This window comes from Delphinapterus leucas, chromosome 7 (genome assembly GCF_059928025.1).
Source record: "Delphinapterus leucas isolate spDelLeu-1000000601 "Yukka" chromosome 7, BTC_Dleu_Yukka2, whole genome shotgun sequence".
NCBI lineage: Eukaryota > Metazoa > Chordata > Mammalia > Artiodactyla > Monodontidae > Delphinapterus > Delphinapterus leucas.
In genome coordinates, this window is record NC_143135.1 from 5,811,414 (window position 1) to 5,822,931 (window position 11,518).

An 11,518-nucleotide genomic window follows, 5' to 3' on the forward strand; every position below is an offset into this window, starting at 1 on the left:
CCCACTGAGTTTGGTGACCCTGAGGAAGGGGGTTATCAGGGGGTTACAGGGCAGGTGAGCAGAGAGTTCTGAGCGGGGAGGCAGCCCAAGCCTTCTGGAGGGCAGCCCAAGCCTTGCCTCCTGCTTGCCGTGGGAACCTCAATTTCCTCATCTGTAAAATAAATGGCCTGCATCTGTTGGACCCTGAGGGCCCTTCCAGCCTGAATTCACAAGGTGCCTGGGGACACAGTGTTCCCTGCTCGCCCCCGTTGCTTTCCCCATTAGTGCAGCCAAGCAGCCCCATTTCCCCTGCAGGATATTTTTTTCCACCTGTTCGCAGCCTCTTCCCATCTGGCATGGCTGCAGGCCTCAGGAAGCTGGGGAAGATGTCCAGCCAAGCCCAGAGCGTCACACTGGTTTGGGAATCAGCACCTCCTGTTCAATCTTCCTCACCACGCTGCCCAGTGAGCACTTACTCGTTCTGTTTTGTAGCAGAGCAGCCTGTCATCTGTCTGTCTGTCTGTCTGTGACCCTCTCCAGCAGGACTGTGAGCTCGATGAGGGCAGAGGTCACATCGAGAGATCAGAGCTTGATAAGCAGTGAGCCTCCTATTTCTGGAAGCATGCACAGAGAGGCTGCGTGTGGCCGGGATGTGGAGCGGGACAGAGAATGGAGCCGGGGGTGGGGGTGAAGGGAATCAGGCCCTCCAGCTCCGGGCTCTGAGACCCCCAGGAGCAGTCTTTGAGACCCCACGGCCCGGGAGAGGACTGGGGGGCTCTGTCCTCTGTGGGCAGTGGAAAGAGAACACAGAGGCATGAAACTGACTCATCAAGGATGTCTTTATAGGAACTGTGGCAGACACTGGCCTGAGGGTGGATAGACTCAGAGCCTCCAGAGCTTTTGCTCCGTAGGAGTCCCCTCTGTGCTTGGGCCACACTGACCGCCAATGTCGGGAGGCCTCGGTGGGGAGCCACATCCCCCCACAAGTGTCCACGCTATCGGCCATGTCCTCTGGGGTCTGAGGGGCTGCCACACCATGAGAGTGAAGTCTTCCATGCTGACGAAACCAGGATGGGCAAAGCTTGGAGAGTGCACTTCGGGGGAGGGGGACCGTTTGCTGAGCCAGGGGCATCTGCTGCATTCTCGCCCATTCGAATGGTCTGCACCTCCAGATGCACCGCGTTCCCTCTGGCCTCAAGGCCTCTGCCCAGGCCCCTCCCTCACCTGAAACACTCATCCCCTCCCCTGGCCAGGCTAACTCCTACTCATCCTTGAGGTCTCTGTTTCGGTAATTCAACAACTGCGTCCTGGGCACCTACGATGAGGCAGACACTGTCTCAGGTGAGCTGTTGGCCGTGAGTGAATCGCCCTGCCCTCTCAGAGTTTCCACGCGATGCTGATGTGGGATGAGTTGCCCTAGGCTTGTGGCTGTAACGAGTAGCCCCCAAGTCAATGGCTTAACCCAATGAAGGTCTATTTTGCACCCATATCACAGTCCAAATGGGTGGCAGGGGGGCTCTGCTTCAGTGCCACTGCCATCCCCTAGCCTTGGATAGGGTCCCCTTGGACCCTCTGCATCAGGCCAGCTGGTGAGGGAAGAGGGGGAGCATGGAGAGCTGGGCAGGGAGGCTTCACGCCTTGGCCTGGAGCAGCAGGCATGCCACTTCCACCCACTTTCTCCTGGTGCGAGCTTGGCCGCAAACACACTGTCTGAATGTCCTGGGGCTGCTGTAACAACCCCCGAAACTTGGTAGCTTGAAACGACAGAAATGTATTCTCTCATGGTTCCGGAGGCCAGAAGCCTGAAATCAAGGTGCTGGCAGGGCCGTGCTCCCTCTGCAGCTTCCAGGGGAGGGTCCTTCCTTCCTCTCCTGGCTTCTAGGTGCTGTCAGCAATCCTTAGCATCCTGGGCTTACGGCCGCATCACTCCAATCTCTGGCTCTGACTTCACATCGCCTTCTCCTCTGTCTTTCCCTTTTTGTGTCCCTCTTATCAGGATACTTGTTATTGGGTTTAGCCCCCTGATAATCCAAGGTGATTTTCTCATCTCAAGATCCTTAAAAATTATATCTTGCAAAGACTTTTTTCCAAATAAGGTAAAATTCATAGGCTCTGGGGATTAGAACATGGACCTATCTGTTTGGGTGCCACCTTCCAACACTAGCAGAATCACCTGGACTCCTTTACATAGCAGCCAGCTTCCAGGCGGGCAGAAACAGAAGCTATTGGTACAAAGTCTCTTAAGGCCTAGGCCCAGAAGTCCCAGAACATTATTTCTACTGCATTCTATTGGTCAAAGCAGGTTTCAGGGCTTACCCAGATTCAAGGGCAAGTAGAATACATAGAATACCCCTCTTGTTGGGAGATGTGGCAACAATGCCAAAGGGCACGCTTCATGGGAGGGATGGTTGCTGCTGTCTTTGGAAACAAGCTAACAGAGTGTGTGTGTGTGTTTTGGCGAAGGCCTCTTCTAGAGGCCCCGGAAATGTGCTCCCTGATGATGGTGTTGCTGACGAGGCTGAGGTAGGAAAGGCTCCACCCGAGTGGAGCTCAGCCATCAACTAGCTGACCCTGGGCCAGTCCCTCATTCACTCAACAACTACCTACTATGTGCCAGGCCCCGAGCGAGGCACTGGGGTCCCAGTGGTGAGCAAGCCAGGCCCCTGTGGAACTGGCCATCCTGTGACTGGACACACTTGTCACAGAGTGTGACAAGTAGAAGGAGACCAGCAAGGAGATGGGCTGGAGAATCCCTGGGGACAAAAGAGGCCAGGATGAGCCTGGAGGGCAGAGACCCAGAGGATGACCCCACCTGGGCCTCAGTTTCCTCCTCTGGACCTCAAGAGGGTTTGTCAGAGCCATGGACTCAAACTATGTTCCCTGGAGTCCTAGCATCTCCCAGAGCCACCGCAGTGGCTACTGCAGGGGCTACTGCAGAGGGGGCTGAGCAGGGGGCATCTAAAGTTTGTGACTAATTGGGTTGGAAGCTTCCAGGGATCTCCCACAGTCTAGGTGCCAAGCCAGACGTCCTGGTCTTGTCCTGGTCTCATCCCGGTGACTGTCTGGGACAAAATTTTCCCAGGACCTCTCCTGTTCCTGAATGGCTCTGCCAGGGTCCTGGGCTCTGGGGAAATAGGGAACCTCCACTTTGTCCATTGGGCCCTCAGGTCCCCCTACCACCACAGAACAGACCCTCCACCAGGATGCTTGCAGCTGCTCCCTTACCTTTGACCTTGGGTCTGCTTGAGCTGGGAGAGCCCCAGGGACCCCAAATGAGGTGCCAGTGTCTCTCAAAGAGCTCAGGCTCTTTGGGGTCCCACCCTCCCCTCTGTGTGGCCCTGGGTGGGCCCCTTGCCCTCTCTGATCCTCTGGGTAAGTCCTGTCTCATGGGGGTAAGCACAAAGGCAAGGAGCTGGTGAGATCCAGGCCCTCTGACGCTGGCTTGAGATCAGCACAGGGAGAACCAGAGAAGTGCCAGGAGACGCCCAGCCTCCTGGGGACCTGCCCCTTGTGCTTCTGCCCCATGATCTGGGAAGCTCTGGACCCCACCTGCCCCCAGGGGGTTGGGAGAGGACTGGGGGCGAGTTAGTCAATAGGAAAACCACTTACTTCAGTTCAGCAACTTTTATTCCTGTGTTCAACGCAGTGTTGGGCATTGGGTAGGGGCGGGGCCAGAGATGCCAAAGAGAATAATCCCCTCCCGCCTCTGGGCCTCAGTTTTTCTCGCACAGGGAGGGAAGGTTTCCTCTGTTTCCTTCATGGGGAGGCTGTGAGGACAGTGACAATACACGACAAGACATAGTCCTTGCCCTGGAGATGGGCTCACCCTCTGGGAGGGAGGCCCATGCCCTGCCCACCACTAGCAGCTGGCAAGAAGGGCGGCTGGGGCCCTGTGACCAGGTGATGCGCCAGAGGCTCTCAGCCACGGGTCTGGCTTCACTGAGCTCTGTCCTGGTGACAGAGGCCTCAACGGGCCACGTAAGGAAGGGGAACAGTCCACGCAGAGGAGGTCACTCCATTCACAGTCCAGAGGGCCACGAAGAGGTAGGTCATGCCGTCTCCTCCAGGTGCAGCGAGGACCCACACCGCTGCTAGCATCCTTAGCTGGTGGTGCCCAGCGAGGGCTGTGGAGAGGCCGACTGGCTCAGGGTCACGCTGGGGAACCTGGTGACAAAGCTCTCCCACCTTCTCCTTATCTTCTGCAAGACAGGAGGGGCCGAGATCAGGGCCCAGGTCTCTGGACTGGGTGGTGGGCTTCAGGTGCTGTTCCACCTACAGCCACGAGGTGGTGGTAGACCCCAGAGACAGACGCATGGCTCACTAGCCACCCTTCCTCCTAGAGGAAGCCGGCAGCTCCCACCCAGGGGGGCCGGATCACCCCCTTTTCCGGGGGAGAGGGGAGCACAAGATGTAACCCTGGGGAAGTTGTACTGGCTGATCTCTTGCCTCCAGCAAAATCCACCCATCCAGCACGCTGACAGATTGATCATCTCGGAACAGCTCTGACCGTATCACCCACCCGCTCTAAAACCTTCCCTGACTCCCCAGTGCCTATGGGATAAATCCCAAAGGCCTTCAGGCCCCCCTGAAATACAGTTTTTGGATATCTCTCTCTCCAGCCCCTTCCCCAGACAGCTCTGTTATCTTTTTGATCTACAGCCCCATACCTTTCTGCCTCTGAGCCTTTGCTGCCCTGGGTCCTGCTCCTGGGGACCTCCCCCTCCCCTCTAGCACTCCTCCATCCACCAACCCTCAGCCAAACCTGTTGATATTGCCTCAGCCACCACCGGCTGCCTTCTTGCTGGGCTTGGATCAGCTGCTCTGTGTCCCCCAGGCTCCCTGGCAGTTGCTCCTGCCCGGGGGCGTCCAGCCTTTCTGGGCCTCCGTCTGAGGACCTGGACTTCTCACAACCCTGTCTGAGGCTCAGCGCCCGGCGCAGTTGGCCTGCCAGGGGCCTCCCGCAGGGCTCCTGGAGCTTGCTATAGGAGGGCCGTGGTCCTCGCAAGGACTGGCTGCGTAGCCCTGTCCCCATGGTTCTGGAGGCTGCAGGCACAGGACTGCTCCAGCCCCTTGGCAAGCCCCTGGCCTTCTGAGATGGCTTGGTGCCTCCACTCACCTGACAGGAGCTCACTTGGGGACAAAGGTTGGTGCTGCTGAGGTGGCCGTTGTAAACCAAAGGGCGGGTGGAGAGGCGGTGTTGTGGGTGACTCAGGGATGCTTGACCTCGGTGGCCTGCCCTCCTCTTCCTCCTCCAGGCAGCCTTCCCTGACCACCCCACCCCAAAGATCTTGCCCTCCCCTGAACTCCTGTAGTCCTGGCTGTCCGGACTCATTTCGTTGACAGAACAGATGGCTCAACAGCAAAACAGAGACAGGCTTTTAAGAAACAGGACAGCTCCAACCTAGAACTGTCAAATTCACAGAGACAGAAGGGAGCATGGTGGTTGCCAGGGCCTGGGGGGAATGGCAAGTTGCTTAATGGCTATAGAGTTTCAGTTTTGCAAGGTGAGAAACTTCTGGAGGTTGGTTGTACAACAATGTGAACGTATATAACGCTACTGAACTGTACATGTAAAAATGGCTAAGATGGTACATTTTATGTTTCTGTATTTTTTTTGCTACAATTGGAAATTTAAAAAAAGAAAGAAAGAAAAAAGAAACAGGATAGTTCTAGGCTGGAAGTTAGGAGACTTGGGTTTTTTCCAGGCCTAGCTCTGCCCCTAACTTTCCAGCACAGAATAGGGTTAAGCGCTCAGGCTCTGAGGACCAGCTGCTCCTGGGTAAACCTCGGTTCCATCCCCAGCAGCTACGTGACGCTGGGTGCCTTCTCCCTTGGTTTCCTTGTCTAAAACAGAGACAGATAACTCACGTGTTGTCGTGAGGACTAAATGTGATGATGCTATGCCCAGCAAAGGGCTTGGCATGCAGCAAGCGCTCAGTAAAAGTGAGTTGGTGGCATTCAGTATTTGAGGCAAATCCTTTTTCCTCTTGGTCAGTCTTCTCATCTGTAAAATGGGTTGTTGTGAACATCAAATGAAATCATGAATGTGGACGCCTCTAAAGGCAAGACTACCAGCAGCAGCTCTTTCTCCCAAGTCAGGGGAAAGAGAAAGGTACTTGGGCTGGGCCAGCCGATCCTCAGAATCCTAGAATTTGAGAGTTTAAAGGGAGCTCCCACATCTGAGAAACAAAAACACACTCCTTTTTGTTTTAATCACTATTTTTTGAGCTTTTATTTTTTACTGGTTCTGGAGCTAATTCCTTCCTATATTTCATTTAAACCTCATGACAGTCCTATGAGGTGTGCATCATTATCTTCATTTTATAGATCCCCATTTTGTAGATGGGGCAAACTGAAGCTCAGAGAGATTAAGCATGCCCAGTAAGTGGCAGAGCTGGGACCCCCGCCCTGGTCAGACTGGCTTTAGAGCCCGTGTTTCAACCACTCCGCTCTGCTGTCCTGGTGTTGGTGGCAGAGGTGGGACTGGAAGCTGGGCGTCCTGCTTCCTCTGTGTCTGGGGTGCCGCACGAGGTGCCCTGTCTGGGGTCAGGGAAGGGCTGGCTGCAACTCTTGGCTCACCCCAGACTCCTCTGCGCCTGGTCTTGCTTTTTTTCCTCTCTCAGAATTTCTAGGCCTTCCTTGGGTTCAGGATCTCTTAATATCTGTCAGGCTCACCTCCCAGCCAGAGGAGCCAAGGCAGGGCCAGTGTGAAGAGGAGAATGGAGAAAAGGGACCCTGACCCTCTGTCCCAGCCTGTCCCAGAGGTGGATTATGACCATTATTCCAACCCTGACCACACGTTTAATGCCTGACCCATGTGCCAACCCTGACCTTGGTTAAAAAGCAACAAAACCATTACACAGTCTTCAACGCCTTCACTCCGGCACAGTTAACTCAAATCCTCACTCGTCCAAGTCTGAGCTGGGAAGAGCTTGCTGATGCCTCACGGGCCTCTGAGATGTGTCAGGGTGAATCACTCGTTCTTGTGTCACGCCTGTAGCTGCCGTATACCCTCTTGCCAAGCGTGTAATCTTACAACAATTCCCCGGATCCGTAAATCTGTGGAGGACCAGGAGAAAATATGTGTTCTTTTCCTTCCCTCCCCACTGCCTCCCTGCCTTTGTCACCGGGGGTGGTGGTGAGGGTTCTTACCTTTCCAGACCCTGCTGGGTGACAGCTCCCCTGGAAGCCTGCCCAACCCCTCAGCCTGGGTTAGGGAGGCAGTCCCCTGTCCAGCCCACCCAATACACACAGTAGCAGAAGTCACCCCAGGATGCCTTTCCCCGCCACACTGGTGTCCTTTGATGGCTAGGACAACATCTCTTTCATCTCTGTCCCCAGGACATGACATAGTAAATGCTTGGGCTTAAATATTGGAGACTATTACGTGTCTATTGCTGTGTAACAGAATACCCCAAAACTTAGTGGCTTAAGGCAGCACTCATGTATAACCTCAGAGTTTCTGTGGGTCTGGGATCCAGGCACAGCTTAACGGGGGCCTCTGGCTCAGGGTCCCTTGCAGGCTTCAATCAGAAGGCTGTTAGTCACCTCCAGGTTTGACTGGGGGTGGATCTGCTTCCAAGGTTGTTGGCAGGACCTGCTTCCTTGCAGGTTGTTGCCTTGAGGGTCTCAGTTTCTTGTTGATTGTTGGCTGTTCCCAAGGGCAACTCATATCATGGGGGCTGGCTTCAGTTGGAGCCGGCAAGAGAGTGTGAGAGATGGCAGGCGGGCAGAAGCCAGAGTCTTTGGGGAACTTAACCTCAGAAGTGACCTCCCATCACTTTTGCCATCACTGTTCCTCCAAGGCGAGTCACCAGGTCCAGTCGGCACCCAAGGGAGGGGACCCACAAGGACGTGAACACCAGGAGGCAGGATCTTTGCGGGTCAACGTGGAGGCAGCTTACCCGTGAGACCTGGGTCCCAAGCCCATCAGACTGCCCGAGCCGAAAGCCTTGCACATTTATGGGACACCTACGTGCTTTGAGCGAGCAGCTTAACCTCACGTGCCTACAGTTACTCAGCTATAAAATGGGGATAATATTTTATTTCATCAAATCTAAGATGACGTCGATAGAAAGATAGCATTATTTTATACATCAGTAAGAAAGAATATCCACTGCCCATTCATTGGAAGATGCAGCCCCATTTCAGAACTTGAAGTGTGTGGGGGGAAATGTACGTCTTAAAATTAATGAAACACACAGTGTTTATTTCCTAAGGTGATCTGAGACTTAAATGACTGGTACTATTTAAGGTTGTTGTGAGGCTTAGATGTACGGAAGGCTGCAAACTGGGGCAGGCTGCCCAGATGTTCCATTTACGGATTTATTTATTCATTCATTCATTTATTTATATATGGCTGCATTGGGTCTCCGTTGCTGCGTGCGGGCTTTCTCTTTTGTGGCGAGCGGGGGCTCCTCTTCGTTGCGGTGCACGGGCTTCTCACTGCGGTGGCTGCTTAGTAGTTGTGGCGCACGGGCTTAGCTGCTCCGCGGCATGTGGGATCTTCCCGGACCAGGGCTTGAACCTCTGTGCCCTACATTGGCAGGCGGATTCTTAACCACTGCTCCACCAGGGAAGCCCCAGATGTTACTTTTTATTAGTGAGCCAATGAAATTAATCCACACCTACACACTGTGGGCAAGATCTTGTTTTGATGATGTCTAGGCTAGAAGTGAGGCCAAGGGGAGCAGGATAGAATCTCCACCCCCAGAAAAGGAGGGATTCTCATGTACATCAAGCAAGGCACCTTAAAACAGACACCAAGTGCTGAGGCTGCACGGAAGAGAACGGGAGACCCCCATCTGTCTTGGAGGTGGTTAGCATCTGGGCAGGCTCCCTGGAGGAGGTGGTGTTGGAGCCCAGCATTGAGGGCAGGGAGGACTGTTGCAGTAGAGATAGAGGTAGGATCCTGTGGGTGACCAAAGCCTGGGAACACAAAGGGTTGCCCTTGGGTGGGAGAAAAATCTGGAAAGGTAGACTGAAGCCTGCTCTTCCTTCCAGAGCCTGGAAGAGGAATCTGAGCTTGGGAGACAAGGGGGATGGGGTGTGCCCTCCACTCCAGGAGCCTTACCTCTGTGATTGCATTTCACCCTCACACTCTCTGGAGCTTAGCCCCATTTTTCAGATGAAATAACAGAAGCTCAGAGGGGTGAAGCAACTTGCCCAAGGAGACACAGTCAGTAGTGGGCCTTGAATGCAGCCCCACAGAGTCAGGCCAGCAAACAGAGTCCTCAGCAAATGAGTGTTCCACCCCCAGACCCCACTCCTCACCCCGGTCTTCATGCACCCTACACGATGGTCAGACAGAACCATTAGCTTAAGGTTAATGCCACTAGAGTTTTCCTTGAAAATATGATATGCCCACCATCAATGAGGCAAGGGGCTCATGTGTGTGTGTTTCAACTAATAATTTATCTCTTTGCCTGAGCAGCTCTTATAATACAGTACATTTTGGGGGAACTAGTTCTTTTTTTTTTTTTTTTTTTGCTGTATGCGGGCCTCTCACTGTTGTGGCCTCTCCTGTTGCGGAGCACAGGCTCCGGACGCGCAGGCTGTGGACGCGCAGGCTCAGCGGCCATGGCTCACAGTCCCAGCCGCTCTGAGGCATGTGGGATCTTCCCGGACCGGGGCACGAACCCGTGTCCCCTGCATCAGCAGGCGGACTCTCAACCACTGCGCCACCAGGGAAGCCCAGAACTAGTTCTTTTACTTCAGAACAATGATCCATTGTTTTGGTTTTCATTTCCCAAAGGAAGCTAGAATGCCAGGCTGTCAGGTTCAGCAAGAGATTCTGGTCAACTTATCACTTGGAGAAATCAAACAAAGGGAACAATAAATAGTAATAATGCTGTTGATTGTAAGAGCTCCCACGTTCTGAGCACTCAGGCTGTGCCAGGCGTTGTGCTTAGGGCTTCCTGTATTCACTCCTGATAGCACTCTGAGGAATCGGGGGAGGATTGTTCTCAGTTTAGACAAAGCGTGTATCAGTAATTGCAGGGTCCCAGAACTGGCAACGCAGATGCTCTTGCATTTTTTTCAAATATGCAGGACCTGATGACTATCAGTGGTGGGTCTGCCCCTTCTCCTGTCTGAGCCTATTACCTCATCGGTAAAATGGGCCTGAGCGGGTCTAGCCAGGGTGCCCCAAGGTTTCCTTTGTTAAAAAAACACCAGTCACTGGGCCCCATCAAAACCCCTTGCATATACAGGTCTGGGCAGGGCCCTGAAAAGCTGTCTGCACAATCACATCCCAGGAGATCTGTCTTTTGTGGGAAATCTTGGAAACAATTTGCTCAAGGCCCTTCCACCTCTGAGGACTGTGATCTTAGGACTCAAATTTCAAACCAAAGCTCTTCCTTTGAAATCTGAATTCTAAACATTCTTGTCTTCTCTTTCACAACAAGGTGGCCAGTGGAGCAGAAAGAGCACAGCCTGGGGGGGGTCAGTGGACTGGAGGTCCAGTTCCAGCTCTGCCCCTGACTAGCTATGTGATCCAGAGAGGAAGTCATTTCCTTTCTCTGAGCCTCAGTGTCCACACCTGCAAAATGGGTACAGCATACCTGCCCAGGGATGTTGGGAGGTCCAGAGGAGCTATAGCTCAGAGCTGGGAGGAGGATCTTACCCTCCTCTGCCTCAACCTGTGGGCAGAGGCCTTGATATGGACCTGGAGACGTGCTGAGACTGTGATCTGCTAGACCAATGCCCACCTTGGCAGGTGGAAGGTCTGACCGACTTGTAGAGATGCCATGATGGGATGGGCTTGTGTATGGAGGAGTCACCCCAAAAGACTGGGTGGAGTGGCCTGGACCCCTCGAGGATGTGGGGGGAGGGAAACATATCAAAAAGAGCAGAAGAGCTACTCCTGAACCATCCCCCCCCCCATCACACACCGTGAGGGTCCCCTGCTGCTTAGAATGGAGACACAACCCCAGCCTACAGAGAAGGGCTGTCGTGGCCATTCTTCAGTCAGTGAGTGGGTGCGTTCATCACAGCCTAGTGCCCTGCCCTGTGTTTCCATCAATAAGGGTTTATCCTGAGGTCTCACCAGCAGTTAGGCTATCTGCGGCTCAGCTCGAACTGCCAGAATTTTGTTAATTAAAAAAAAAGTGATTTTTCTTGTGTCATCTCAGGACAGGGGTTCTGGGAAATCTAGGTTGTCCTTGTGAGATCCTCAGGGCAAACCTGGCCTTCCAAATTGTAAACACAAGAGTGGTGGGCTGTTTCTGGGTTTATAGTGACTGCTACAGTATGAGGGTTCATGGCTTTGTCTGTGAGTCCCCATCCACTCAGATGCTTCTGCTTACCCAAGCCTTCTCAGCGCCAACTGCTCTTGGCCTTCCCCACAGCTCCCTCTCAGGCTGCACTTCCTGAACTTACTAGCAATCTGTCCTCACTGACCCTCTCCATGCCTTGACCCCCTGATGCCCTCCCCCAGCTTTGCTTGGGCCATGTATAGGATCCATTTTTACCAATATATTTACCTGATTAACTCTTGATTTATGCATGTATGTATGTATATATGTATGTATCTATCTAT

At 53.6% G+C, this 11,518-nt stretch overlaps 1 protein-coding gene across 1 annotated transcript; it reads right to left on the reverse strand.

Annotated features, from left to right (window-relative positions):
* Positions 1–4,070: 4,070 nt before the first annotated feature.
* C7H11orf86 (chromosome 7 C11orf86 homolog) lies at positions 4,071–5,263 on the reverse strand. Its single transcript, XM_022592299.3, is given in 2 exon segments — positions 4,071–4,178; positions 4,742–5,263. Coding segments are annotated over 2 exon segments (378 nt in total). The 5' UTR covers positions 5,012–5,263.
* Between the last annotated feature and the right edge of the window lie 6,255 nt (positions 5,264–11,518).